Consider the following 27,195-nt stretch of genomic DNA (forward strand, 5'->3'; position numbering starts at 1 on the left):
CCCGTGTGTCCCACACAGCCCGATCCATCCCTGTGTGTCCCAGCCCGATCCATCCCGTGTTTCCCACACCGATCCATCCTGTGTGTCCCACACAGCCCGATCCATCCCTGTGTGTCCCACACCGATCCATCCCTGTGTGTCCCACACCGATCCATCCTGTGTGTCCCACACCGATCCATCCCTGCGTGTCCCACACAGCCCGATCCATCCCGCGTGTCCCACACCGATCCATCCCTGTGTGTCCCACACCGATCCATCCCTGCGTGTCCCACACCGATCCATCCCGTGTGTCCCACACAGCCCGATCCATCCCTGTGTGTCCCACACCGATCCATCCCGTGTGTCCCACACAGCCCGATCCATCCCTGTGTGTCCCAGCCCGATCCATCCCGCGTGTCCCACACCGATCCATCCCTGCGTGTCCCACACAGCCCGATCCGTCCCCCCGGGTCCCCGGGAGCGGCCATTCGCCCTCCCGCCGGCCGGGGGCGCTCGCGGCCGCCCCGCCGCCGGCGTCACTTCCTCCGGGAAGGCCGCGGCCGCGCGTGGCGGGGCGCAGGCGCGGGGGGCGCGGGGCACCGCCGCTCCGCGCATGCGCCGCGGCCGCCGACGGAGCGGGCGAGGACGGGACCGGGGAGGCGGCGGCGGCGCTCGCGCTCCGACCCCGCCCCTCGCGGCCCCGCGCGCGACCCCCGTCCCGCCGCCCCCGCCGCCGCTCCCCCCCCCCCCCCCCGCCCCATCCCCGCGAGGCGCGGCGGGGAATGCGGCAGCCGCCGCCGCCCCCCCCCGCCGCTGCGGGCCTGCCGCCCCCGCCGGCGGCGGGGGAGCGCCGCGGCTCCCGCTGAGCGCCGCCGGCCCTCCCGCGCGGCTCCCGGCCCGCCCGGCCCGCCCCGGCGGCACCATGCAGGCGCAGCCGCTGCTCTACGAGTTCTTCAGCGAGGAGAACGCGCCCAAGTGGCGGGGGCTGCTGGTGCCCGCCCTCAAGAAGGTGAGGGGCGGCCGGGTTGCCCGCGCCCCGGGGGGCCCGGCGGCCGCGGGATCGGGCCGGGCGGGCCGCGGGGCTCCCCGCGCTCCGGAAGCGGCCCCGGGGCTGCCGGGGGTCGGTCGGTCGGTCGGCGCCGTCCCGCGGCGCAGGCGGCTGCCTCGGTGAGGGGCGATGCTCTGACAGAGCGAGCCGTGTAGATACAAACCGTACCGTGATGGACACGCGAGCCCGGTCCCCGCTCGGCCCCGAGGGACGCAAGCGGTGCTGCTGCGGGTTTCTGCTGGTCTCTTCCTTACTGACGGGACTGGGAACAGGGCGGGATAGGACCGCTGCTGCGGGTTTCTGCTGGTCTTCCTTGCTGACACGACTGGGGACAGGAGTTGTGAGCAGCTCCTGAGAGAGTTTTTGTTAATTAGTGTTCGTGTCTAATGGCTTTTAGTTAACCTTCTCGTAGTTTAAATACCTTTTTGCTGAGAAGGCTTAATCAGGACAAACTAGCAAGTCTTGCTCCCTCAGGACGGTGAGGCTTGTGCCTGTGGCATGGAAAGAATTTATTCGGAAGAGAGGAAAAACGGTCAGGGCTCCTCTTCCATCCTGAGCCCAGAAAGTAGAAGGCTTAAGAAACAAGTTTTCTGACACTGTTGCTTGAACTGGCTTCAGATTGCAGAACTTCACGTGGTTTAGTCCTGCACGGCAACACTTTCTGAGTTACTGTCTAGTTACAGCGATTAACTGCAACTTTTGCCTGAAAGGCTCCTTCCTTGGGCCGGTTGAGAGGTTCTCAGGCGCTGCAGTTGTACCATGCAGTATTTCTTCCTAATTTCCCCTTGCAATGTACTGCCTCTCTTCTCCGGGCATGCTCTTTGAGGTCTCCAGCATTGTGTGGCTTTGTCCAGTTCTTGGAAGTCTTTTTGCTTGTCTCATCCGTAGCACGTGCTGTTAATGTCTTATCCCTGGATAGTTGCTTCCTTGAAACTTCAGCACGGCTCACTTGTGGTGCTTGTGAGCACTTGGACACCCATCCAACTGAAGCCTGCTTGGAAACTGGAGCTACCCGAGGTCCCAGCCACAGAGAGCTTGTTCCTTTGGAGGGTGGTTTATTCCACGGTGCAGCAAATGTCTGTCAGATTTGGAAGGAGTCTCAGTGCTGACAACTGGAGTACACAGAGTGAGGATTCAAAGCAAGCAAGCATTAAAACTCTGGGATAACTTGTGACATCTGAAGTGCCAGATTTCCTCCTGGCGGACAAGCCATTCGTGAAGTCACCCTGCTTTAAAGATGATTCCTGAAGGAGCTGGATGAAGTCTGCAGCGGGAAAAGGAATTCTGGAATCTGAGGAGAAGGCCAGCGAGGACAAGCTACCAAGGATGACAAGCTGGCCCTACAAGGTATAGTTGTCTTGCTTTTGTCTGCTCTGTTTCTCTTTGTGCGTAGAGGGGTGACAGGAGGCAGGTGGAGTTAGTTCTGAAGGCTTCACACTGAAACTTGTAACTGTCTGGCAGGTGTTTGCTCTTTTGACCTCAGCTTTTCATGAAATCACCAGCTGTTTCTTACCTTCTCTCGGGCTGCTGCTGCTTACTTTTTACTTGTAAAGATGGAAATAAAGAATCTGTCTGGATTGTCACCAGCTTTACTGAGGAGCCAAATACTTGAGTTACAGCAAAACTAAACCGCAGATGAAAATTTTAAATTATTATCTTATTGTCTTTTTCATTAATGGACAGACCATATTGTGTATTTTCCTAACGAGAGAGAGGTACAGATAGTTTTGAGTAGGGTGTTTTGCCCTGATAAAGGCCCCTCAAGTAGTGAACCTGTCACGGGTGGCAGGTAAACCCATGAACTTGCCTTGAGGGGTTCAGTTGTCTGTCGTGGTTCACAAGGCAGGTGCAGCACTGCAGCTTTGCAGTCAGTGACCCCTGGGGCAGCTCACCAGAGCCCTGAGCTGCACCTACAGGCCAGCACGTGGGTAAAGTGGAGAGGGTGGCAGCATTTCCCAGTGGGGTCAAAGGGCAGGACTGTCCTGGAGGGAAACTGGTGCCTTGTGACTTTGCTGAATTGCCAGAGCATTGCTGTCTCAGTAGGAGTCAGATGTTTGGAAGCTAGAGGAGAACCTTTCCTTCACTTCTCCCTTAGCTGACCAGAAGCTGACACTCATTCTCAGGTAGTGACAGCAGCTGAACCCCACCTGAAGCCAGGTGGTTGTAGAGGGAGAATTGTGATGATTTCCTGCGCAGCTGGAAATTAGACTTAACAGTTTGTGGAGACCTGTGTTGAATTAATAGGTCCATTGAGGAGAGTGGCATTTAAGTTAAGGTTGTAAGAGCACATATACCAGGATGGAGTGTTTGCAGCTCTCAGGGAAAGCTGCCACACGTGGACTGAATCATTAAAATGCCATTGCCCTTTTGTAACTGTGAGTTGGCTTCTAATGCAGTGCTCAAGCTACAGCCTCGGGATCACTTTCTTAAAAAATGGGTGTTGTTGAATCATTGCAGATAGCTTTCTTTCTCCCAGTGGATTATTTTGATTCTATTTTTTATCAAGCAGCAAACCCAAGAGTATAGAGTAAGAATAAATCTCTTCCCACATCAGGCAATTCTTAGAGGAGACCATGCCTTGTGTTTCATTAGACGTGAACCTTAAGAGTAGAGCTGCATTTGCTTTGAACAGCTGCATTTGCAGCTCTTGTACCACTGAGATCATAATGTAATCCCTTTTCTTCTGATTCTTCTTCAGATGCTGTCAAGATAGACTCCAGTGCACTCAAATTAGGAAGAAAATGATGTCAACTGAGATTCTTCTCTGCCTGGTCACAGTTATTTTGAAGCTGCAAAAGAGGAGTGTTGCAGGGATCTTTGTTTGCAGGCGAAAGGCAATAATCATGGTGATGAGGTACAAGAAAAGGAAGAAAGAATAACAACAGGTGTCTGAAATTGTAGTTGCAAGGATGGACAGAAGGTGAGATGCTGAAGATGAAGGATCCAAGACATGTGAAACACCAGAGGTCTCGGGTACCTGGAGACAGAGATACACAGCTTTTAATGTACCTTGGAAAACAGACTCAGGAGTGACACCTGCCATGTGATGCCTCTTCCAGCACTGGTGTTCCTCTGCTAGTGAATTTACACACTTTATTCTGGTCATAACCCTTTGGATAGCTTTTCTTGAACATCATTCCTTATGGCTTCATCATGTGGGTACAACCTGTTCATGGAGTCAGAGTTTCTCTGCACATGTGTGATGCACTTGTTCCCTGGTCCATTGGTTTTGCAGTAGGAAGCATGCCATCCTTACTGATGGATACCTTAAGCCTTTTGATGGAGAAAAACAAAAGAATGTTCTGCTCTTTGCATACCTCAAGTTGTTTTGAATCAGTTGAGCAATTAACCAGGGTTACTGCTGGAATTTGTTGTGGTCAGAATGATTGGACTGGTGTGGCTTGGCAGCTGAAGGGATTTGCTTCCTCAGTTAAGGAAACTGTTCCTGACAGCATACTTCCAGAGACTCCATGTGTCATCTGGACTTCTCGTGGAGCAAAAGACATGGGAAAAGCTGCTTCAGTCACTAAAGAGTTCTCAGGAAACTGCTGTTGACAAAGATATTTCTACCTGATTTTTAATTACCTGGCTCTTGAAATTGGTGACAAACCGGTTGCCACTTGCTACTCAGAATGGCACTCCTTACTCTTAACAGTGCTTCACACAAGATGTTGAGCTTTCTTAATTTGTGGTCACTTTGGGTCGTCTGTTCTTCTGATGGCTGTGGAGGATAAAACTAAGAGCCTCCTACAGCTGAAGTCTTCACTGCATGACTTTTTTCACCTGCTCAGTGGAGCAGTGTAATACTGGTGCCCTTTTGAGACATCAGCAGAAACATTAGCAAAAATCCGAGTCCTGCATCCTTGGTGAATTGTTGCTGAAGAGTGCATCTAAGACATTTGTATTTGATCTAATTTCCTGTATTTTTTAATTGATCAATGTAACAAAACATGGTCAGGGTTACCAAATATTAGCAGAGATGTACAAGAATAGAAGAAAAAGCTTTTTAAGGAGTGCTGACTCTATAAGAACACTCATCCATGCAAGGTGTACATAAAGTACTTTGTCCTGGAGTGTTTAGTGGTAAGCTTGTCAGTGGTTTTTTAATCATTGAGGGAAAATAAAGAAAGGATGTGTTGAGTAAAAATGAAAGTTACAGCATTAGTGAAGACTTTCAAAGGCGCTGAATTGAAGAAAATTCTTGCCAGCATGATCTCCTCTGTTGCCAAATTAGTTTCTACAATGCATTATTTCTACTAATAATTCATTTCCAAAGGTTTAGAAAATTGTCAGTTTAGAAAACTACTTACAGTCAGTAAAGTGTTATCTTCTCTGATAATGCTTTGGAGGGTGGCTTGGCATGTTGTCTCATTACAGAACTCCTTCCATGATCATTATGATGTGGTAAATACGATGCTTTTTTCCCTTTAGACCCTTTTTTACAAACCCTTCAGCTGCCACCAGGGCAGACTGGCAGCACAGCCCATGCTCAGCAGTGAAGTGCAGTTGTTCTTTAGCAGGAGTTGTTTTTTGGTTTGTAATTTGATTTCTTGCAGTACAGGGGTAGTCTTGCCAAGTTATGAAAAGATTATCTGTAACCTGCAGTTGATGCTGCATTTTTACTTCAGTTTGTTATGTAGCTTTAGAATTATTTCCTTTAGAATTCTTTTAGAGTTGTTTCCTTTTGTTTTGCTGTTTTCTGAAGCTGCTGGAGCTTCTGCTGCTCCTGACGGGCTCAGGTCTGGTATTGTTCTCTGAAGCTGCAGGACTTGCCTGGTGTGTTCTGTACTTAACAGAACACCTGTGAGCCTGATTGTGGTGATTGTTAATGATGATTTGGGAGCATAAAGCTGGTGTTTATGTAAGGTGAAGTTGCTTTAAGAAGTCTCTGGAGCCAGGTTTTTTCAGCTTACAAGCAACCTGTTAGGCTTTTTCTCATGGCCACTGAGGAAGAGGTAACTGAAAACTGTTGTTGAGGATGTATCACTCAGAGTGTTAAATTCACTGTGTCTTCCTTCCTCCTCTATTATCAAACACCTCTTTCTAGTGCAGAATAAGCTGTTGAGTGTCACTCTAGACTGGGGTTTGGGTCATCTTGTGACCAACTTAGGAGTTGTGTTGGAACTGTTGGGGGACCAAGCCTTTATCTAACCTGGAGCTGTTAGATCTGCAGTCCTTTAAATGAAACGTTTCTCAGGGTTTGGTTTAAAGTTCCTACTGCTCCCTGTGAGGCTTGTGGGAATGTTTATATTCTAATTTATTATGGAGAGTTTGCAAAAAAATGGTTTGAGAAGACTTTATGTAAAATAAGCTGCTATGGGTTATTAAGTAAAGATCAGCTGTATATGTATTATACATTAATCACTTCATTGTTGTTGATTTCATTGACTATTTCTGCCAGTTTAGATTTATGGCTGCCTAATTTTTAAGCTCTTGCTGTTCCTGATCGAAGTTCCTTGCTTTTGTGGATTTTAAGGGAAGAGGACAAAAAAGGCAGGGGGTAAAGAAGCCAAGTGTTCATATTGTAAAATTTTCTTTAAGTGTGTTTTTTTTTTAATTTTTTTTTAAGCAGGCACTGTTTGTCTCTGCTGATGTTCTTAAGCATATCCTGAAAAGCTGTTCAAGAAATGCTGGCTCTGCTTATCTTTAAATAAAGAAAACTCTGGCCATTTCTCTTCTAAGAATTAGGAAAGATTGAGAAGATTGGATATTCAAAAAAGTGAATACATGAGTTGAGTGAAAACAGCCATGGTGGCAGGGATTTGTAGCTGATGTAGGTTGTATTTGCCCTTTGGAATTCATGGGGTGTTTTGAAGATTGGAAGCTTCTTTTAAAAGTTTCTAAACTGCTTTTTTAGTAATTATCATAAGATAGACATTTTATTGTGTGTGTAGGAGGGAAGGGAATGGTTCTGTCATTATTTAAGGGAGAGGTTAAATGTTTAGATAAGAATCTGGTCTAAACATCACAACACTTCAGAAGTTGTTAGTCTGTTTTTATCATGTGTTTTCCTAAGTAGGATTGAAGGATCTGGTGGGATTCAAGCCATACTCCCCCTTTTCAAGGGTGATAAGGCAGGGTGGCCCAGGCTTTTTAATTTAAAATCTGAGATGACTTATGAGAAAGATGGAAAGCCCCTGGTAATTCGATCTTCTCTTTTTTTTTTAAACTAATCATGTGATGGTTTATGCTAACAGATGTTCCCATTTCTTGTCTTCTTTTACTAAATCTTGCATCTTACCCACTCTTGCATCATGTCTTAAAAAATGGACTTGGGACTTGCACTGAGTACCCTCAAATAACACTCTGTCATTCTCAGTCTGTGCCTTTGGGTACTACAGTAGTGCAGATCCTGAAATTACACATTTCTGTGATAACTGTGCACCAAAGCATGCTGTACTTTTCCTTGTTAGTCTGCTTGTTTTCTTTTGTTCACTTGTATGACTTTGAACCCTAACTGATACTAAGTGTCACGTAGCAATGAAGGTTATTTACCGTCTACTTAATATAGATAAGCTGTGCTGGCAAGCCAGTGGCAACTCATGATGTTTTCTTTTGCCAAGGTGGATGTTCTGTTAAAGTGGAGCTGGGCAGTGGCCTTTGAGAAGGATGTTGTCACTGTCCCCAGACAGAAATGCTTAGGGAAAATGAAACTTTTATCTCCTGAACTCCGAGTAGGTTATCATTGTTGACTCTGTTTTGGCTGACTGTGGATAATGTTTCAGGTTATGGCCTGATGTGGTATTTTTGTTTGTTTGTTCTTATTCTTATAGGCTGTGTGTTACAGACCAAAGGAGTTGTAATGAGGTGATTAAAGTCTGGTTTGTTTTCTAAGTAAAGGAGAAAATAGAGCTGCTCTTCATCACTCCAGTTCATCATGCTCTGTATTTTTACAGAGTATTTTTGTTGAATTGGCTTGGTAATTTAACACTTCTTGAAGTACAGAGTGCTGGAGTATAATATAGGGACACTGTGATACAAATCTGTTCAGTTCTGCTTTAAAAAAAGCACACATTAAAGGCAGCATCATCCAGACAGCTCAGATCAGCTCTGCTCTTTAAGAGAACACTTTGGCAAGTCTGTAATTTCTGGTGTTAAGGTGTTCCAAGCTGGTACAGTATTTCAGATGTCAGTGTTTGAATTGTAAATAATGTTTGGGACTGCCTGGCATGCTGTTATTTGTGTAGCTCCACAAACACACTCTAGCTGTGCATAGTGAAGTTCTTAGGAAAAGTGAAACTGTTGGCATAATCAAAATAGTTGTGTTAGCTAGTCAAATGGAGAGTAGTTCTTCTGTTCTATTTTTGCCAGACTGCTTTTAAGTTTAAAAAGCAGTGACTTCTGGAGGTGTTTTTTAAGACCTGCTGAATAAGGGTGTGCAGTCTGCAAGAAGCCAAATGCATGATCCAGCGTATTTGAATCTCAGCAGCAGTTAAGTGAGCACCAGGACTATGCCCAGACATGAAGCTTTCAGACTAATGAGTGCCTTAGCAGGCAGGTGGATTTCTGTTTGAGGCTGTTGTGTGTTTGAACTTCATAACATTTAGTTCTTGCTATAACTGCAAACAGGAATGAAGACTCAGGTGTGAAATTAAACAATTATGGCAGCATTATTTGAATATAGGCATGGGTTTAACATTTGGATGAGGCAGACTGTTGGGTTTTGCTTCAGAGTTGTTAGGCTCTCGTGTTGGTGATTGAGAGAACTGAAGGCATTTTGAGTTGTGTGCAGGGGAACAGTAAAATGATGAAATTGGGGCTTGACAGATGCATTGCGAAAGTCAGCTTGCTCTGGCATAATATTTGCCATCGGTGTAGAACTGAGATTAAACTGTCTGTTTAAGCTCTGAAGCACTGAGCTTTGTGTACCTGAAATTTAGGGTGGTTAAAACTGTGCTCATTTGTGAACAGAAGTGCAAAGGAAAAGTATACTTCAGGTTTCAGAAGTTACGTGACTGTCTGGAAAGAAAATGGAATGAGCAAGGGGGATTGTTCCTTGTTGAATTTGCACACTTATGACACACAGGTAAACATAATGGGACCAGATTTTCAAAATCTCTCAGCTGCCACTTAATGCCAGGACAACACTGTGGCCTTTTTTGCAGTGGTTTTTTTTTTTTCCCTACTGTAGAGGCTGACATATTTAAAAAAAACACTATGGAAACAAACTTCTAAGTAAGTCTTATGAGTGCCAACTGAGAATGGATTCAATAATTTGAAATAATAAATGCTACTGAAATCGTTGTTTCTGTAGTGTACTCTGTGAAAAATATTCTGTATTTCATTGTTATGGATTGTGTGAAAGGGAGAAAACCCTCACTGGTGAAGCTTCTTGCAAAACCAGTGGTTAAAGAGCTAGTGGAGAGAGATAAGTATATGCAATGGCTTTAAAAGTTTTCCTAATTGCACTGCTAAGCACAGTTATTAATTAACCATTTTCTTGACATTAAATACAATTTATAGTGATTTGAGTACATAAAACATTTGAGATTTATAGTTCTGTAAGGTGCGAGGGTTTCACTCATGTTAAGGTCTGATGGACCTTAACAGAGCTACATTATTGTATTTTTCTGGGCTGTTTGCCTTGGGTTTTGTCATCTTTTTTTTTTCTGCAAGTAAAGCATGTGGTTTGGGGAAGAACAAAACTCAAATCTTGAATTCTTCTTTCCTTTAGGTTCAGGTGCAAGTCCATCCTAAGCTTTCCTCTACTGAAGATGCATTGCAGTATGTGGAGGAGTTAATTCTTCAATTGTTAAATATGTTGTGTCAAGCTCAACCAAGAAGTTTTCTGGATGTAGAGGTATAGAGAACACTTATTACAAATGTTACTGCAAATAATTTGAACTATTACATAAAAGCTACTATAGTAACTATTTCACAATGCAAAAAAAAAAAAAAAAGCAGTAATTATGTATCTTTATGTAGCACAGCCTTCTGCATAAAGCCTACTGAGTTCCCTAATAGCTCATTTTCCTATCAATTGAATTTGTTGTTCCATGCACAGCAAAACTATCTGTGAGCTGTATTATTTTTCAATAGGTGGTGAGTGTAAGTTTTGTATATTTAGCTGACTGTTTCCTTTCAAAAGACCCTTTTCCCCCCACTGATATTGTATGCAAATTACAGCTGCTTAGTCTGAGGCTCTGTGCTGCTTTATCAGCATGGTGATTTAGGCTGATATATGCCCTGCTATGCCAGAAAGTAAAACAAAAATAGTTCAGTCACTTTTTCAGAAAGAGTTTAGAACACTTCTTTCCTCTGTAGAGACCTCGTCTCTTACCACTGCCCCTTCAAAGATCTACAACCTCTGCTGCTCAGCAGAGCAGCTTAATGTTTGAGAGGTTGAGCTGAGGAGTTTTTTCCATCTGAGGAACAAATAAGTGAAGCTGTATCACTTAAATTTGTAGGACCATGAGTACCTTGGTAGCACTTGGTGCGTAACCATGATTTAAAGATTTTGGTGCCAGGCTGCAGAGTCTGTGTGCCTGTTGGTTTCCAGTGCTTGGTGCCAGGGCCTGTCCAAGTGACTTCCTCACGTTCTGAAGAAAGTGGACTAATGGCAAATAAAACCTCACTTACAAAAAACCCTTAAAAATGTGGCTGTCTTAGAGCTCAAGATTGATGACTTTCATCCTTCCTCTTCCCTTTTGAACACTGACACCTCCAGTGTTGTTCCACTGTCCCCTTTAATGGCTGACCTGTTTTGCAACATCATTCTGGTCTGGCAGCTCCAGAGACAAGAGCTTTGGGGAAGGTGGTTTAATGCTGTTTTAAACAACACTGACAAAAACCTTGACACAAAGTGTTGTATTTTGAGTCTTATGGCTGTGAAGGCAGGAGAAATGCAAAAAATAGAGATGATCAAGCAACCACCATTTACCCCCTTGGTGTTCATGCACAATGATGCTGTTTTTAATTACATGGTCAAACACATTCCTTTTTCCCCTGGGACACCTTCATTGTTCAGTCAGCAGACTAGGAGTGTGAATTGGTATTAGACAGTGAATCAGACTTTTTTTGGTAGGACTCCTGCTTTCCTTTTGCCAAAGTGTTATGAGGGGAAAAAAAAAGCCTGCACTTCAAAAAGTTGTGTATTACCTCTATAGATTAGTATTCTGTCACTTTTTTTTTGTTAGAAATTTTTGTTTGTGTACTTTTTCCTGTGCCAGCTCTCTGTAAGTGGTCATTGACTTTGTCTTCCTCATTTCATGGTTACTCAAACAGGAGCCATATTTACGTAAGTGAGCACTCACAACTGAAACAGTCAGTGTGAACTCTGGTCTGAAAATAAAATGTGAAGTTATGTGAGAAAATAAATTTCTGGTATCTGTGGATACTAGGGCTACAAAATAGAACCTCCAGGGACCTGTTTGTGAGTTCCAGCAGGAGAGTTGTTCAATGCATGGGAGTGTGCAGATGTCCTCAGGCACTGCTGGAAGGAGCAAATAAACTGGGCCATGTCTGGCCCACCTGTAGCCTGAAACTGGTTTAGAATATGTGGGTGCTGTTGGACATTTTCTTCTCCTCTTATGTTCATTGTCATCATCAGAGCAGTTTGCTCTCATGTGTTCAGAGTGGACCGTGTGCTGATCAGTAAAGGCAAAACAGAAAGCTTGTTATTTCATTCAGTGACCATCCTGTGCAGGGAATAAAGTGTCAGGTACGTAGTCATGTATTCAAATACCAAGTTAGCAGGCATGGGCACAAGGGGATCAAACTGTGCCTTCAGCTGCAGCTTAATTCTTAAATTTTGAGCAGTAGATAATTCTCTGATAACAATACCCTGAAACATCCTTATGAATGTAGTGAGCAGCATGTATCAAGATGATAACATTTACACATCTTATAAGCTTTTATAGTTGAAATACAAATATTAGCAACCATTTCTTTGTTAAATAATAGAAAGCAGTTTGCTAACACAGTATTGCTGAGATCATTCAGATGATGCATTTACTCCTTGGTCATGTTTTCTTGTCTTAAGGATCGTGTTCAAAAAAGCTTCCCCCATCCTATTGATAAGTGGGCAATAGCTGATGCCCAGTCTGCTATTGAGAAGAGGAAACGAAGGAATCCGTTATCTCTTCCGGTAGAAAAAATCCATCCCTTGTTAAAGGTAAGCAGTGATGAATTTTGCTTTCAGAACACAGTTAGAGGTCAACCCCTTTGTTTCATGTAATGTCTGTGTGCTGCCTGAACTGTGAACTAAAAGAGTTAAGAATATCTTGTGTTTGTTGCATAGTTCTAAGTGTTCCAGTTAATGGAATATACTTATTTCTGAGTTAGAAGTCACTCAATTCTCTCTTGGACGAGCAAGGCCGAGAACCCATTGTATAAGTTTGTGTTTCATTTTCCATGACCAAGAAAACACTCAAGAATCTCGTGGAAATAGCCCTAAATGTTTATGTGAGGTTTTTGGGACAGTCAGTTGGCTCTTGGCACTTCCACATTTAATAGAGCAGCATCTCCAATGTCACTGTTTCTTCTCTAGGCCTACACACTCCTTTGTTTCTATTCCTAAAATAGGCTGTGGATATGTGGTGAATCTTTATTGAGCAGGGTCTTAAGCTTATTAACTGGTTTGAGTTGTAATCTACATTGTCTGTTTCATCAACTGAGTAACAGTGGAATGCTTTTTTGTTTTCTTTTTTTTTTTTTTCCTTTTCAGGAAGTTCTAGGCTACAAAATTGACCACCAAGTGTCTGTTTACATAGTAGCAGTATTAGAATACATTTCTGCAGACATCTTAAAACTGGTTGGGAATTATGTGCGGAATATAAGACATTATGAGATTACAAAACAAGATATTAAAGTAGCAATGTGTGCTGATAAGGTAAGCCCAGCTCTGGTTTGTCAAGTTAACAAACAACTAAATCTGTAGGTAATTCTGAGAGGATGATGTCTTTTACTTAGTGAGTACATGGAATAGTATATCTTCTAAGAAGAAATTAGTGTCATAAAATACAGTTCCAGTAATGGAACAAAACTACCAGGAAGCTCATTGAGCTTATAAAGCTCTTGCTTGTGCTGATTAAATCTTTTTTTCTCTTGATTGTACCTGCCTAATGTCAGGAACATGTGAATACTTTAAAAATTACTGTGAAGCAGCATTAACTTAAGACTGTATTGCACGTAAAAAGTAGTGTTTCAATGGGTCAAACAAAACCCCATCTCCTTAGCATCTCAGCCCAATTTTCCTTAGTGGTGAGCCATGGGCCTGGTGAATACAGCCTGGAATCCCCTAGCAGTGTGCTAGAACTGTATCTGTGAAGGAAAGTTAGAAATGGTGTGGTCTCCTCGAATACTTGGATTATTCCATGTGACTTCCTACAGTAGTGATGCTGTAATGTCCCATTCCCCAGAATTAGTTAGGATTCTCATTTTAACCCAAGTTCTTTTGTACAGTCAATGACTCTGAAGCACGAATCACCTTCTGGTCTTAGACCTTCAGAAGTCAGGCTTCATGCAAAATGTCCTGCATTTTTCTGCTTTTAGAGAGTCATTGTAATGACTCCTGGCTTACACACCACATTTGGAAGAAGTGTTCAGTGATCCACTTTTGTTGAGAACTTTAAATTACTGATTACTTGTGTTTGGTAAATCTTGCTTGGGTATGAACTGCGACCTCTGGTAGTCAGAATGTTTAGAGTTCCTGTTGTGTGTGTAGTTCAGCAACAGGACTGGTTTCTGAAGCTGCTGCCCTTCCTCAAGGGCTCATTTTAACAAGAGAGTTCAGCAGTTAAGGACAGAAACTGGGCCATGTGTAGCATGTGGACAGGCCAGTCTTCATTTTAGGTAGATCACAGGGTTCTGAGCATGATCATGTGTGAGTTCCTGGTAAAGCTAAAGCTGAAAAGCCAAAATACACACACCTTTTAACTTCAGACAGTATCTTCAGAAACTTAAGTTGTGTACTGCTGATTCAGAGCAATAGAACACAGCTAAATGCTAATTGTTTTTGTGTACTTCACCTTTTAAAATTGTAATTGATTTTAAGACCACATTCTTGGAGAGATGCCTGGATTGGTCTAAGTGACTGGGAGTCTTCAGAAATTGCCATGCAAATAATGACTTGCAAATTCATAGCAATGGATGTTGGTTTTGTAATGCTCACCTGATTGCAGAATGATAATACATAAATCTTATTGATTATCAGTCTGATTTCATGGGAATAATAGGCTTTCTGTATTGGTAACTTACTAGTCAGTCTCAAAAAGGGGTTCTCATTTTGTGGATTTCCCTCTCTTTGCTGCCTAGGTATTAATGGATATGTTCCATCAAGATGTAGAAGATTTAAGTGCACTAACATTATCTGATGAAGAACCCTCCACCTCAGGGGAGCAAACCTATTATGACCTAGTGAAGTCATTTATGGCAGAAGTTCGACAATATATAAGGGAACTGAATCTCATTATCAGAGTTTTTAGAGAGCCATATGCCTCCAACTCCAAACTGTTTTCATCTCATGTAAGTATTGTACAAACCACAAGCACAAAAGGCACCTACTATAATATCTATAAATATAGATGGATACTTCCCAAACCTAACTCTTGTTGAGTTTAATGTATCAGTAATAGAAAAAGCACTTTTCTTGAGTTCTGATAAGGAAATAGTAAAAGAGAACTTGCAGGTTCCACTTGTAGGACTGTGGAAGAAACCTTCTCATTTACTTATGTTCACTTACAGGCCTGTAATTTTAATATCTGTCAGTGTTCTTTGCCAAGTTTCAATAATGTACATTTTATATGTTTCTATATATTAGTTATTTTTAAAATACATTTTATGATCTTACATAATTGACAGAAAAAGTATATTATAGAATGATTGTAAACTCTTGTTCTATTTAAGGAAGTTCTTGACTTTCACATTGGAACAGAGTAGCTTTGCACGTTTGACTTCTGTCTTGTTTTGTTGCAGGATGTGGAAAATATATTTAGTCGTATATCAGACATCCATGAACTTAGTGTGAAGTTACTGGGTCATATAGAGGACACTGTTGAAATGACAGATGAAGGTAGTCCTCACCCACTAGTAGGCAGCTGTTTTGAAGATATGGCAGAGGTAAGAGAATGTTGTTGTGGGTTTTGGTGGTTTTTTTTGCTATTCATATTTTAATCCTTGCAATTAGATCTCTGTTCCATCTGGCTTTCTTCAGTTTCAGATCTCTTCTTCCAACCCCACTGTGATGAAGGGACTGTCCATTTTTTAAAGTGCTCTTATCTTTTTAGTGTCTAAATCTCAGCTTTTAGAGTGGCTGTTTAAAGTTCAGAGAGTGGAGGTGAAAAAAACTCAACAACACTAAGAGGGGGTTCCTGTAAAACTAGGAGCTGGTCAGCCTCTCCTTAGTCCCAGAGATCAGCAAATCTTCCTGGACTTCACTTCCAGCCATGTGAAGGACTAGATGGTCCTTGGCAAAAGCCAGCACAGATTTCCAAAGGACAAACTGTAGCTGTCCAGCTTGATTGCTTTCAGAGTGATGGCTGTGTCCGTGGACAAAGGGAAGAGCAGTTACTATCTCTTATCTGAACTAAGCAGGGCCTTCAGCAGTCTGTCATAGCATGGGTGAGGTGCAGCCTAGCTGGTTAAATTGTAGAACATGGGCAGTTGGCTGAGCTGTCAGGCTTTTGAAGGATTGTTATCAGCAGCACAAAGGTCACCTGGAGGCCAATGGTTGCCAGCACTCCTCAGTTTGATACTGTTTAATGTCTGTATTGGTGTTGTGGAAGGAGGTCTGCCTCATCTGGTTGGTAGGTGCTGCCAAATTGTGGGAGAACACACAGGAGGACAGAGCTGCTGCTTGTGGCACCTGACAGGCTGGAGACATGGACCTATGGGAGCCTCCTAAAGTTAAGGCAAACATGAAATTCTGCACCTGGGAGCAGACAACCCCATGCAATATCTCAGCTGAGGAGCAGCACTGCTTGCCAGGGCTGGGAGATCCTTGGAGATGGGATGTGAAGGCTAACTAGCTCCTGGATCGTATTAGGGAACGTGTAGCTGGCAGTTCTGTGTAGAACTTGGGACCAAATCTGGTGTACTGTCTCTGGTTTTGGGCTTTCTGCTACAGGAGAGGCAAGATAGGCTTGTAGTGAAGGTTGCCATGATGATTAAAGAGTTGGGGCCCACGATGCACAAAGAGGGTTGAGACTGCTGGTTTTGTTGATTCTTGGTAAGGCTGAAGCAGGAGATCTTACTGCTGTCTTTAGTTACCTGAAGGGAAGGTGTGAAGATGGCCAAGGCAGATTCTCAGTTGAGAACTGTGAGAAGAGTGAGAAGACATGAAAATGACAAAAAGATGAATCCTGATTAGATACTGGGGGGAGAGGAGGAAATTTACAATGGAAACAATTGAACATTGGGATAGGCTGCCCAGAGACGTTTTGGTGCCTCTGTTCTTAGAGTTAGAGCTCAACAGGATGAGAGACCCTGAGCATTCTCAGCCAGCTTGAATGATGCATCTGTCTTTAGCCCTGAGGTGGGCACTGCTTTGAACAAAGAATTGGACCAGTTGATTTCCTGAGATCTCTTTTAGACTGATTTAATCCATGAGTCTGTGCATGTAAAAGTATGGATTCTTCTCTGTAAGTGAAAAGTATGGGAAAAGTCTGCAGAATGTATTGGGAAAAGTATGCAGAAAAAGTATACAGAAAAGTCTCTCCTATGTAGGATATGTATTTTCTATAAGAAATGTGGAAGTTTAGATGTTAAATCAATTTTGTAAATTGATGGCTTGCCTGCCCATGGCAGGGGGATTGGAACTAGAAGATCTTTAAAGTCCCTTCCAACCCAAGCCATTCTGGGATTCTATGATTGTAAAATTATTCTGTATCTCTTTTTAGGAACTAGCATTTGATCCATATGAATCATATGCACAAGATATTTTACGACCTGGGTTTCACGATCACTTTCTAAGTCAATTATCAAAGCCAGGAGCAGCATTTTATTTACAGGTAACTTGCCTTTAAATAAGACATGCTGTTGATATTACCATGTTAATTACATTGTCTTATTGCTTCGGTACATGTATTGGTTTAAGACTGAAACTTATTTTGTTTCTAGTCAATAGGTGAAGGCTTTAAAGAAGCTGTTCAGTATGTTCTACCCCGGCTCCTCCTCGCCCCTGTTTACCACTGTCTTCATTATTTTGAACTGCTAAAAGTAAGAATATTGTGTAAATCTGATATGTTTGGGGGTTTGGGTTTTTTTTTTTTCATGGTTCTCAGTGTTAGGTGAGAGCTTTGTGTGCTCAGTTAGGTGTAAAATCTTTTACTAGAATGTGAATAACAAAAGTGCTGTGTTGAGAGAAAAGCAGGCTGTGTGCTCTGCAGGTGGATGCTATAATTAATTTGATATCAGCTGATAATGATTTCTGTTGAATAGTCTATCAATCTAGAAAGCAGTAGAGATCTACACACTCATATTCTTGGAATGATTGTTTCAACAGTGCTAGGAGGTGATGGCACATGGCTGTGTTACAAGAAATGTCCAAGCTTTCTCAAGCTGTTACTTTGTAAATTTGAAATCACAGCAAGATTCCCTTCAGACTTCATTTTATTTTAATAAAAGCTTCAGTGTTCTTCCCATGTGCATCCCAAGGAATTGTAAAGTGATATCTTTCCTTCAAAGGGAAGGCTTGGTTAATATTTATACTTGGGCTATTTGTAATTAGACCTTGCATTGATAGGGTAACAATAATATATAATAGCTGCAGAACGTTTCTCTGGGTCACGTATCAGTATTGCATAATGATCTTTAGGGAGTATAAAGCATTTTGAGGAAAATGTTCCAGTAGGATTATCTTTTGGGCTTAATGGAAATTCATAAGGTATACAGTGTTTCAAACAACTATTTATGAAAATTTGGATCAGAAGTAAAACCAAAAAAAAAAAAAAAAAAAAAACCAAACAAGTGAAAAACCAAAACAATTTTTAAGAAATCTGTTGTGTTTCCTTGAATGTTTGGTTGGTTGTCTTTGGATAAGCCAGTAGTTCATCTTTGAGTATAAGTGTCTGCAGTTGTAACTCCATTTTTACTGATTTAGCTACATGTACACTTTTGGCACGTAGCACGTCTTGTATAACATGTTTTTTGAAAAATTTTAGGATGTGTGCCTGACTTGTTTGTCTCATTCATGGGTTTGGTTTGACTTCAGAAATCTTTAAAATACGAAGCATTTCCTTTCATGGCAGTCCATTGGAAGGGAGCTTTGACACAGCTTGTTTGCATTTTGTACAATAAAGACCTGCACAGACATAAGGTTTCTCTGCTCACGCTGTTATCACACAGTCTCAAAATGCAGTACTGAAGGTTTTGCATACTTCCATGTGAGCATGGCACTGTATTACCTAATGGACAAAGCATGAGGGATTACTGTTGTCTGACACCCAGCCATCCTGCCTTGCTTCTTGCCACTGGCAGTTTTAGGGGGGAAGGGAGAGCACGTGTGCCTATGGAACAGGGAGCAGGCCGTGTTTGCCTTTTCTAGGGCAGGCTGGAGTCTAAGCTGACACCCTCCCACCCCCTCCAAAGTTTATCAGTCTTTTTGCAACTCATGACCTCTGCTTTGTGAAAAATTCTTCTTCTCACATTCATGCTCTGCACACAGAAACACACATAACTCCTCTACCCTGTCAGTCTGATACTGTTGTGCTGGATTTTATTCTGTATCTGATAATAACCTCCCGGGTTTTCTTCCCACCATGTTGCTCCTGTCACGTTTTAGTTGGACACCTGTCACTGTGGTCTGTCAGCACACACATATCATGTACACAAAATAGGCAGTGATGGATAATAGGTGCACATGAAGAGAGAGATATCATCTCTGGTGGCAGCTTCTTCAGCTGTCAATGAGTACATCAATGTGCAATTCAATACAAATCCTGCCTCAAATAGCCTTTGCTAGCAGTAACATTTTCTTCCTTATATCTGGAATCTCTGAACAGATTCCAGCTTGATTTTTATCTGCCACAGAAGGATATTTGTGCAATTATATCATCCTGACAGTTCCACTGATAGGAGATATTGAATTCTCTTGTGTGGTAAGAGGCCTGAGTTAGTGATTGCAGGCATGTCTATGAATAATCAAGTTAAAAATGCAATGAAAATGGACCTCTGGTAATGAAGAGACAAAATGTTGGCAAAGTAGCATGTGGAAAAACATTTGATTTCTCTTGAATATAGATATACTTAAGGATAGAGAAGTTAGCATTTATCTTTGAGCTGTTTTGTATAATGTTGTATATTTGTAAGTAATCTATTTAAAATGCAATCTATTTCAGTTAACTTCTAACTATCCAGACTACAAACAAAAGAAAATTTCCATTCACTAAAGGTTATCCTATTTAGAAACTAAAGCCCTCCTGAAGTTGTCCAGGACACCAGGAATGCACAAATGCATATTCTGTTTTTAGCTGAATCTTCTTGCTGTTACATTTTTGGGTAATTAGCATAAGACTAAGGGCTGTGTTTTCCTTCAACCAACCTGAAAGTCCTCAAACTTTTATATAGGAACCATATAGGAGCAGCTTTGTGTGAAACTGCACTTTTCTGCAGATGTTCACATAATAAATGAGCTTTTCTAAATCATTATAATATTTAGTAATTGAAGAAACAGGTTTTCAAGATCTTTGAATTGGGCACTGTTCTAAATGCTGCATATTTGTATGGATGTATGATACTCTTTCATTGGGTGAATAGATTACTTTAAAGTTCTTTTTTTTTTCCAGGTAGAAATGCTGCAAAGCATATATAAACATTGCTTAGGTAAAACAATATATTCTAGGCAACAGGAGAACTTGGTAGGGATTTTGTGTGGTTGGGATTTTTTTTAAGCCAAGTGCAGACTTGAGTCCCATGACTTAGGAATGGTAACTATCATCTCTTTGCTAATATATTTTAATATTTTAAATTAATGCTGATATTTTTAATATTTATATTTTAATTGGAATTCTATCTATTATATACTAAAAATCTCAGGATGCTTTCATTTCACAGCAGCATCTATTATGTGGTATTTATTTTTTTTCAAACTTTGTTCTTAGATGATAAGTAACTTTTCAGGTTTTACTGACTGGCAATTCAGCTCAAGTAGAAATACTCCTCAGTTGAACTTTTTGTCTTCCTCTTTCACCATGCTAATAGTAAATAATAATAAAAATAATAATAATAGTAAAAATAATAATTCTGGTTTGGCATGGTCTTTCAAGATGATAACCTCTCCTTTTCCCAAGCTGTTGGTATTAAATTTGTTACATGTTGCTGAAGAAGGCACAAGGTAGTACAATGTTAGGTTAGGACTAGAGTATCTTGAGCTTGATCCCCTAAGTTTCTTGCTGTGTTTTATTGGGCAGCACATCCCAAAGTATTTTGGGCTTTGACTTCACTTTGCTTCTCAGCCTTGTATCACCAAACAGTGTCATGTTCCAGAGTGTAACAAATTGAGTGAATTCAGTTTGCAATCCCATCTCTAAGTGGTGTAACCCAGCCCAGGGTGGAGAATCAAAGTCTTAATTAGTTGAACTTTGTCAGTCTGCAAAGGTTTTACAATATCTGCAATTATAGATCATTGTCTCACAACACTGTCTGGACTGCTTGTCTTCAGTATGAGCACTGTGATTAACACGTTCTGCTGCTTTAGTCTATTTGCAAAGTATCTTTAAATTACTGTTAAAACCAGTAAATAATGGATTTGAACTAGCTGTGAATTATTTCAAGAAATTATTCACTTAATACCAGCGCAAGATTTTACTTTCTGAAATCACTTTTTGTTCAGTGCTTCTTTCCAAAGACAGTAACTTGTATGCACAATACTATTTTAAATAAATAAAAAGCAGAAATATGACTATTTTACATACCTTGTATGTAGCTGCAGATGTGGATGACTTATTAGATCCACTGGAGATAATGTGCAGTTCTAGGTCTCTGTGACAGCTGGAGGTCTGTGTGTTAAAGAAAGTGTAGCTTGGCCAAAGTGTTGCTAGTGTGTGATAAGGATTATGCAGTGTATTTGGGTTTTTCTTAGGAGAAAAAAAAGGGGTGATGTAAAATTTGGACTGAAGTCTAAGAAGAGGTTTTCTAGAATGTGACAGTAGGTTAAAAATGTAAGAATCTTCATATTGTTGAGCTAAGACTTGTATTACAGCTGGAATGTTGTAAAGGTACAGGAGTTGTGTCCTGTGGTAGAAGCCAGGTGAAATGAGGAAATGAGATTCTGTATTTATTTTGTGCTTGTGGGGTTTAATTGACAATATTTCTATTTCTTTTCTCCTTTAAGTGCTGGTGGGTTTATGCCTTAAGTTAGTTGTCTGTTCTTTAGCCAAAAGGGAGAAGTTGATAGTGGAAAATAAAACTTTGTCGCACATTTGTGGGTGTGTGTGCACTTTTCCCAGAAACTTGGTTATTGTTAATCAAAGGAATTGGTCCTTAATTTTCTTTGTAGCTGTGGTACTCGTTGATGTGTTTCCTGTGTTTGTATCAGATGAATCTGTGCACATGGCTGTCACTTGATTTGGCAGTGATTTATGTAATCTGTTGAGGAGTTGTAATGGGGCTGTATGTTTTGCTTCATAGGTTTTTTTCCTTATATACAGGATGTATCTGGGATTTTGAGAAGCAGATATCTCTTTCCAGGAAATTTTCTAATAATTTCTAATAATCTCCTTTCCTTTCTAAATAGGTACCTCTGAGAATATTTTTTCTATTATCCCTCTAAAATTGCTTTTCTGCAAAAACTGGAAAAAATATAACAAAAGTGAGCATAAAATATTCCTTGTGACCCTTTGCCTTACAGTCCTCAGTGGCACTTGAGCTGTGTCAATCAATCCTGCAGGACCTGAAACAACAAATGCTGTGCTTTGATCCCTTGAGGCAGGGGGAGGATGTCACAGGGCCAGACTTCTTTGGGAAATCAAATGAAGCACGTCCTGAACTCCAGACTTACGACTTCGCTTACGTGTTTAACCGTAGGGTTCCAATTCCTGTTTTCCAATCAATTTTCCAGAACCACCTGCATGGCAAAGGCTCTGTAGTCCTGTGGGAGGTAGAAGAGCTGTATTAACTGATTTGTTCCCACTTTTCAGTGGCTGCTGTTAGTGATGGTAGAGAGCTTTTCAACTTCCATGGCAGCAGCTTGTGCTGAACACCCAAGGCCAAGCTCCCATGAAAATGGATGGGTGTTACAGCAACTTGCACAAATTTTGATTTTTTTTCCCCTGCTAAATAAAACCTTTGACAAAATCCATCGAGGACTGCATATTAAGAAGCTTATTTTAGCTGGGATTTTCAACTCCCTAGTTTTTGTGACTGTGGCAGTCATGATACAGTCTCTGCTACACTTGTATTGTTGCATAATCTTTTAAAAACTGTCGTGTATTTCCCTGTCCTCTTCTTCTCCCACCTTGTGTACAAAAGACAGTTCCTTGGAGAGAGGTAGTGCCATGGTTAAGACTTCCATATGCTTGCATCTCTTCACTGGAAATACTTCTGGATGTGGAGCTGTGGATTTAGTCCCACTTTCTTTCTTTCTCTTGTAACAGTGGAGGTTTATGTTTTCTGTCAATACTTCAAGATATTCAATGGAAACTGATGGATATATGAAGGAAATAACAAACACAAGTGGAACAACAAACTCCATTCTTCTTGGAATGGAAACTCTGGTTTCTTCTTGTCACTTGCTGTTTCATTTCATTTCACCTGCTGTGTTTTTTTACTTAACCACCGGGGTTCCTCTTAAAATCAACAGGGTTCTACCCTTGGTTCCCAGAATGGTCTCTGAAATTGTGCATTCGCCTTACATAGCATTCAACCATTCATACATTTCTGTTCAAACATTCATACATTTCTGTCCCAACATAGAGGTGTCATCCAGTTTTGCTTACAGCCTTGCAAAATTTTCTGGCAGAGATCAGAGTTGAATTGTTTCAAAGCAGAAAAAGTGGATTTTAATCCATTTTGGAATTAAAAAAGAAAGGGAAGATGTTTTCAAATTGCATTGTCTTTACTTTGATGGAAAATTTGGGGAAAGAAAAGGGAAGACCTCAATTACAAGTGTGGAAGGACGTAGGTAAATATTCTGTGATATTTCAAATACTGATCTAACTAAATGTTATAAACTAAATTATGAGTTTTAAATTTCTAATGTATTCTGCAGGTCTGCTAATAGTGATGAGACAAACCAAAGTGACAGTAAAAGAGAAGAGAGTTTCAGAGCATGAAGGCTCTGGAAGGATCTGTGTGAACTTGTACATTTGTTGCAGAAAGGTAATGATGCTGCTGTGGAAGAGACATCAGCACATGCAAAAAAAAAAAAAAAAAACCAAACCCCATTATTTCTGAAAAATGCAGAGCAAATGGGTTTTCTGTACTTGGAGAAGTCAAGGCCTCCTATAAGCAAAGTAGCCATTCCCAGTAATGGAATGTAAAATGCATAAATGGCTACTAGTGGCCTACAAAAAGTCTGAATGTTTAGGAAATAGTTTTGTGAGAACCTCAGAGAAGGCATTTGGAAAAAAGGCTTTGCTTTTTCATCCCTTCCTTGGTGAAGGAGAGGCTGAGTGTGTAACCTAACATCGATTGTGTACATGAATCCCTTCCCAGCTGCAGAAACTGAGAGCAAAATTGCAAAAACTGAGAGCAAAATTGCACCTCTTCCTGTTGAGCAGACACCAGGTGAAACACTTAGCAGGGTGCCATAGCTCTGGAGCAAATCTGGAATATGGTCTTTTGACAAGCTGTACCTCTTCATGGGAATGCTAGTGGCAAATTGGCCACATAAGGAACCTGTTGTAGAGAACTTTGAACTGTTAAACTGGTGAAACATCAGCTGACAGACTTGTGTAGTACATAGTTCTCAATGATAATAATAATTATATTAAATAATAATAATTCTCCCTGGCTTTTCCTGGCTTTTCCTCAGTGTCCATCCTGATTTTCAAAATGGCACTTCAGAGTAATGCAATTGAACTCTGAAATGTAATTATTTTGATTTCACACATACACACACACAACCTTCCCAAATAAGAACATTCACATTGAGTAATCAAAGTATCAGTTCCTTAAATTCACATGTTTCTTCAACCCAAATGTTTTTACATTTTTTGGGCTTGGATGACATTTGATGTACTTGAATTTTCAACATATATTTAGCATCTATTTTAAGTCTATTTAAGATGTATTTAAGTCTATTTTATGAGGTGAAGGAACAAGGAATCTTGTACTAAAAGTTGAAATGCTTTTTGTTTTCCTCTGTTTTGATGGTTTACTTGTCCACTTGTCCACTTTGAGTTAAACATAACATGAAATAAAAGACGAGGGCCTTTTAGCTTCTGTGTCTTTTAAAATGTACTTCCAAGAGAATGCTAAAGGCTTTTTGTAAATAATTATCTGATATCTGGGGTTTGATATTTGACATATGCTATTTTATGTAACTTTTTAAAATTAAACTGAGAAGGCATAATTAAAGTTTGAGTGGAGAAAAGGTTTTTATCATTGCTTCAGTAAGATTTAAGTTCTGTTCCACTGTCAGTGCAACTAACACTCCTGCTGTAATGTAGATGTAAATAAACAAATAACTGTATGAGTATTTTTACTGCACTGTGCTCAAGATTATCTGAGTTTATATGAAAGCAAAATGACTTTTCAAAGTTCAAGTGCGAGATGCTTTTTAATCTTCTAGCATTTCTCAGAAGTGCATAGTGTTCCCTGCAGTTATCCCCATTTACTGTCCCAGATGATTTCCTGATGCTTGCTAAAAATTAAAGTTTCTAGATATGAGAACACTTTCTTTTGTCCCCAGTACACTGCTGCTTTGGGCTGAGGTGTTTTTTGGTTTTTTTAGGAATTACAAAAAGTCAGAGAGTGCTCTCAGGTATCTCTATGCTGTTGAGCCACCTTCCAGGATTGGTTTGTGGCAAAGTGCCAGCAGACCTGCCTGCCTTGGTCAGAGAAGAAACCCTGTTGGTTTTTATTGTTGAGAACAAAATAGGTCTGTCTTCTGTGTATTGAAGCTGTGGTCTTGATTCCCAGAGGAATTGGGGAACTTGCAGTTCACAAATTTCAGTGCTTAGACTTAATCTTCTGGGAAGACAGAAGTCTAGGTTGTGATGCAAACCCTAAAATACAAGACTTCACATCTGTCATGACGCCTGCTGGAATGGTTGTATCTGCATGTTCTCATATGTATTTTCTATCCCTGTATTTCCAGAGAGATGCTTCTCTGACAGTGTAAGAGGTTGACTACCACAGTCTTAACTGTGCACTGCATGAGAAGGATTTCTTTTTTATCTCTTTGGAATTTATAAATATGTAATCCTTGTGGTATGCAACAGGTAGAACAAAATACCTTGTCTTCCACTTGTTGATGTCTCTTCAGAAATTATGGCCTAGAATGTAGAGTACTTTCTTTTTTTTGGAGACTTCCCTAGCAGTCTATTTTCCAGGTTTGTTTTCCTTGAATGAACAGGGTCTTGTACCTGTAGTATTGTGAATCATATGAATGATAAGCCAATATTTTCTCATAAGATTGTTAAAACCCACAATCTCTGTAATACTACTGATAATCAGAAGTCTGCACTTCCTTCACTTAATATTATAATACATTTTGTAGTATACAGTGCACTTCCTGTATAAAACCAAACAAAAGCAAACAACCCCCAAACAAAACCCCCCTCACCACTTACTCAGCATCTCCCTGGTTTCTTCATTAGGGGGCACTGCACAGCTATAGAAGAATGAGTAGGATTTGCAGAGATATTTTCTAGGTGCTTTTCAGTGATGCCATTTCACTTTCCACCTTTTCTAAACTATCCAGGGGCAGTGTAAGATGAAATCATTGCTGTAATTTACACTGAATTCTGGTTAAGTCTGGTTTTGGTAATTGTACAGTACCATGCTGAAATATAAACTTCCAAATTCCTATGTCCAGAGAAGTGTCCCCATAGTGGTTCAGAGTACTGCGTGATTTGCCATTTGTGTTGGTGTTATGTAGAAGACAACACACATTTCTGCACAGCACTTTCTAAATGTTAAACCTGGAGCATAATTACACTCACTGGATTTTGATTTCATTTCTGTTTACCATTGGAAATAGGATTACTCCCAATGGGTCCTGTTGGGAAAGTATTAACTGCTTTCTCCATATGCAAGTATGTATTTTGCTTTGGGACATGGATAAATACCTACATTTTTGCAACTGGAGAGAGATTGCTGTAAAAAGCAACATAAGAGCAGAATGCTTTGCAGTAATGAATGTTAATGATAATCTTTATGAGTTTTGTTTCTGAAGAGAATGTACAGAATATTGTAGGACCTAGTAAGGCTTATTTTCAAGGAGACCACGCTTAAACAATCTCTTCCACTGCTCAAGAGTAGCAACCCAGAAACTATAGGAAATCCAGCCAGACTGTTTGGATGGAAGTTTGTAAAAAGGCAGCACACAAGGCAAAGAGCCTTCTCTGAATGCTTGTGCAGGAAAGATGCAAAATCTTAGAGGTAGTTACAGCTTTTTCAAAGCTTTCTTTCAAGACTTCTGGCAGTGGTGCTGTACCTGCCTCATTGGTCTGAAGTCCTCTCTGAACCCAGATCTGCAAAACTGAAGCAAAGGGGAGATGATACCTCCACGAAATCTGGAGAGTAGGGGAATTATGAAGATGGTAGTCTGTTCCTTCTTGGATGATATCATGTCCCTGAGATCTTTTGGGGAGTAATGCTTGTTGTGGTGCATTCTCAGACTTATTTCAGTGGTTGTTACTCAAGTAGGCTCTCCCACCTAATGCTGCTTAGGTTGAGAGTACAACAGATGACAATACATGAACCAAAGCTGCCTAAAATAAACTTTGTGGTCATCCCTATGACTGAAAACAAATAAAGTAGTCTTTGGCATTAAGGGCTGTTGCATTGAATGATTAACTCTAGTTAGGGAAAAATTAGTGCTGTTTTCTGACCCATTAAAATATCAAAGATGACTGTTGTACTCTGTTGGATTTTGGAGAACAATGCTTATATTTTACACTGGAATCAAACGGCACAATTTTGCTTTTTCCAAGGGTGTCTCATTCTGGTTCATGCTGGCCTTCGTTTCACTTCTACCACCAAAACAAACCCTTCAATTGTGTGGAGCTAATTCTTGGTGTGTCCAAAATGCTTGTCTATTAATAATTCTGCAGGTGTTATTTCAG

The 27,195-nt window shown here is 41.0% G+C and overlaps 1 protein-coding gene across 6 annotated transcripts in view; it reads left to right on the plus strand.

Annotated features, from left to right (window-relative positions):
- Positions 1–901: 901 nt before the first annotated feature.
- Positions 902–27,195, plus strand: part of SOS1 (SOS Ras/Rac guanine nucleotide exchange factor 1) — a 46,669-nt gene continuing 20,375 nt past the window's right edge. For all 6 annotated transcript variants that reach the window (XR_008429703.1, XR_008429702.1, XR_008429706.1 and 3 more), the window contains exons 1-8: positions 902–988; positions 9,702–9,827; positions 12,009–12,140; positions 12,693–12,857; positions 14,282–14,491; positions 14,942–15,085; positions 16,864–16,974; positions 17,084–17,182. Coding sequence is in view for 1 of the 6 variants with exons in the window: in XM_053936935.1 (XP_053792910.1) it covers positions 902–988; positions 9,702–9,827; positions 12,009–12,140; positions 12,693–12,857; positions 14,282–14,491; positions 14,942–15,085; positions 16,864–16,974; positions 17,084–17,182 (1,074 nt within the window). In the remaining 5 variants the exon portion in view is untranslated. The remainder of the gene's footprint in view (positions 989–9,701; positions 9,828–12,008; positions 12,141–12,692; positions 12,858–14,281; positions 14,492–14,941; positions 15,086–16,863; positions 16,975–17,083; positions 17,183–27,195) is intronic.

Source organism: Vidua chalybeata, chromosome 3 (genome assembly GCF_026979565.1).
Source record: "Vidua chalybeata isolate OUT-0048 chromosome 3, bVidCha1 merged haplotype, whole genome shotgun sequence".
Lineage (NCBI taxonomy): Eukaryota > Metazoa > Chordata > Aves > Passeriformes > Viduidae > Vidua > Vidua chalybeata.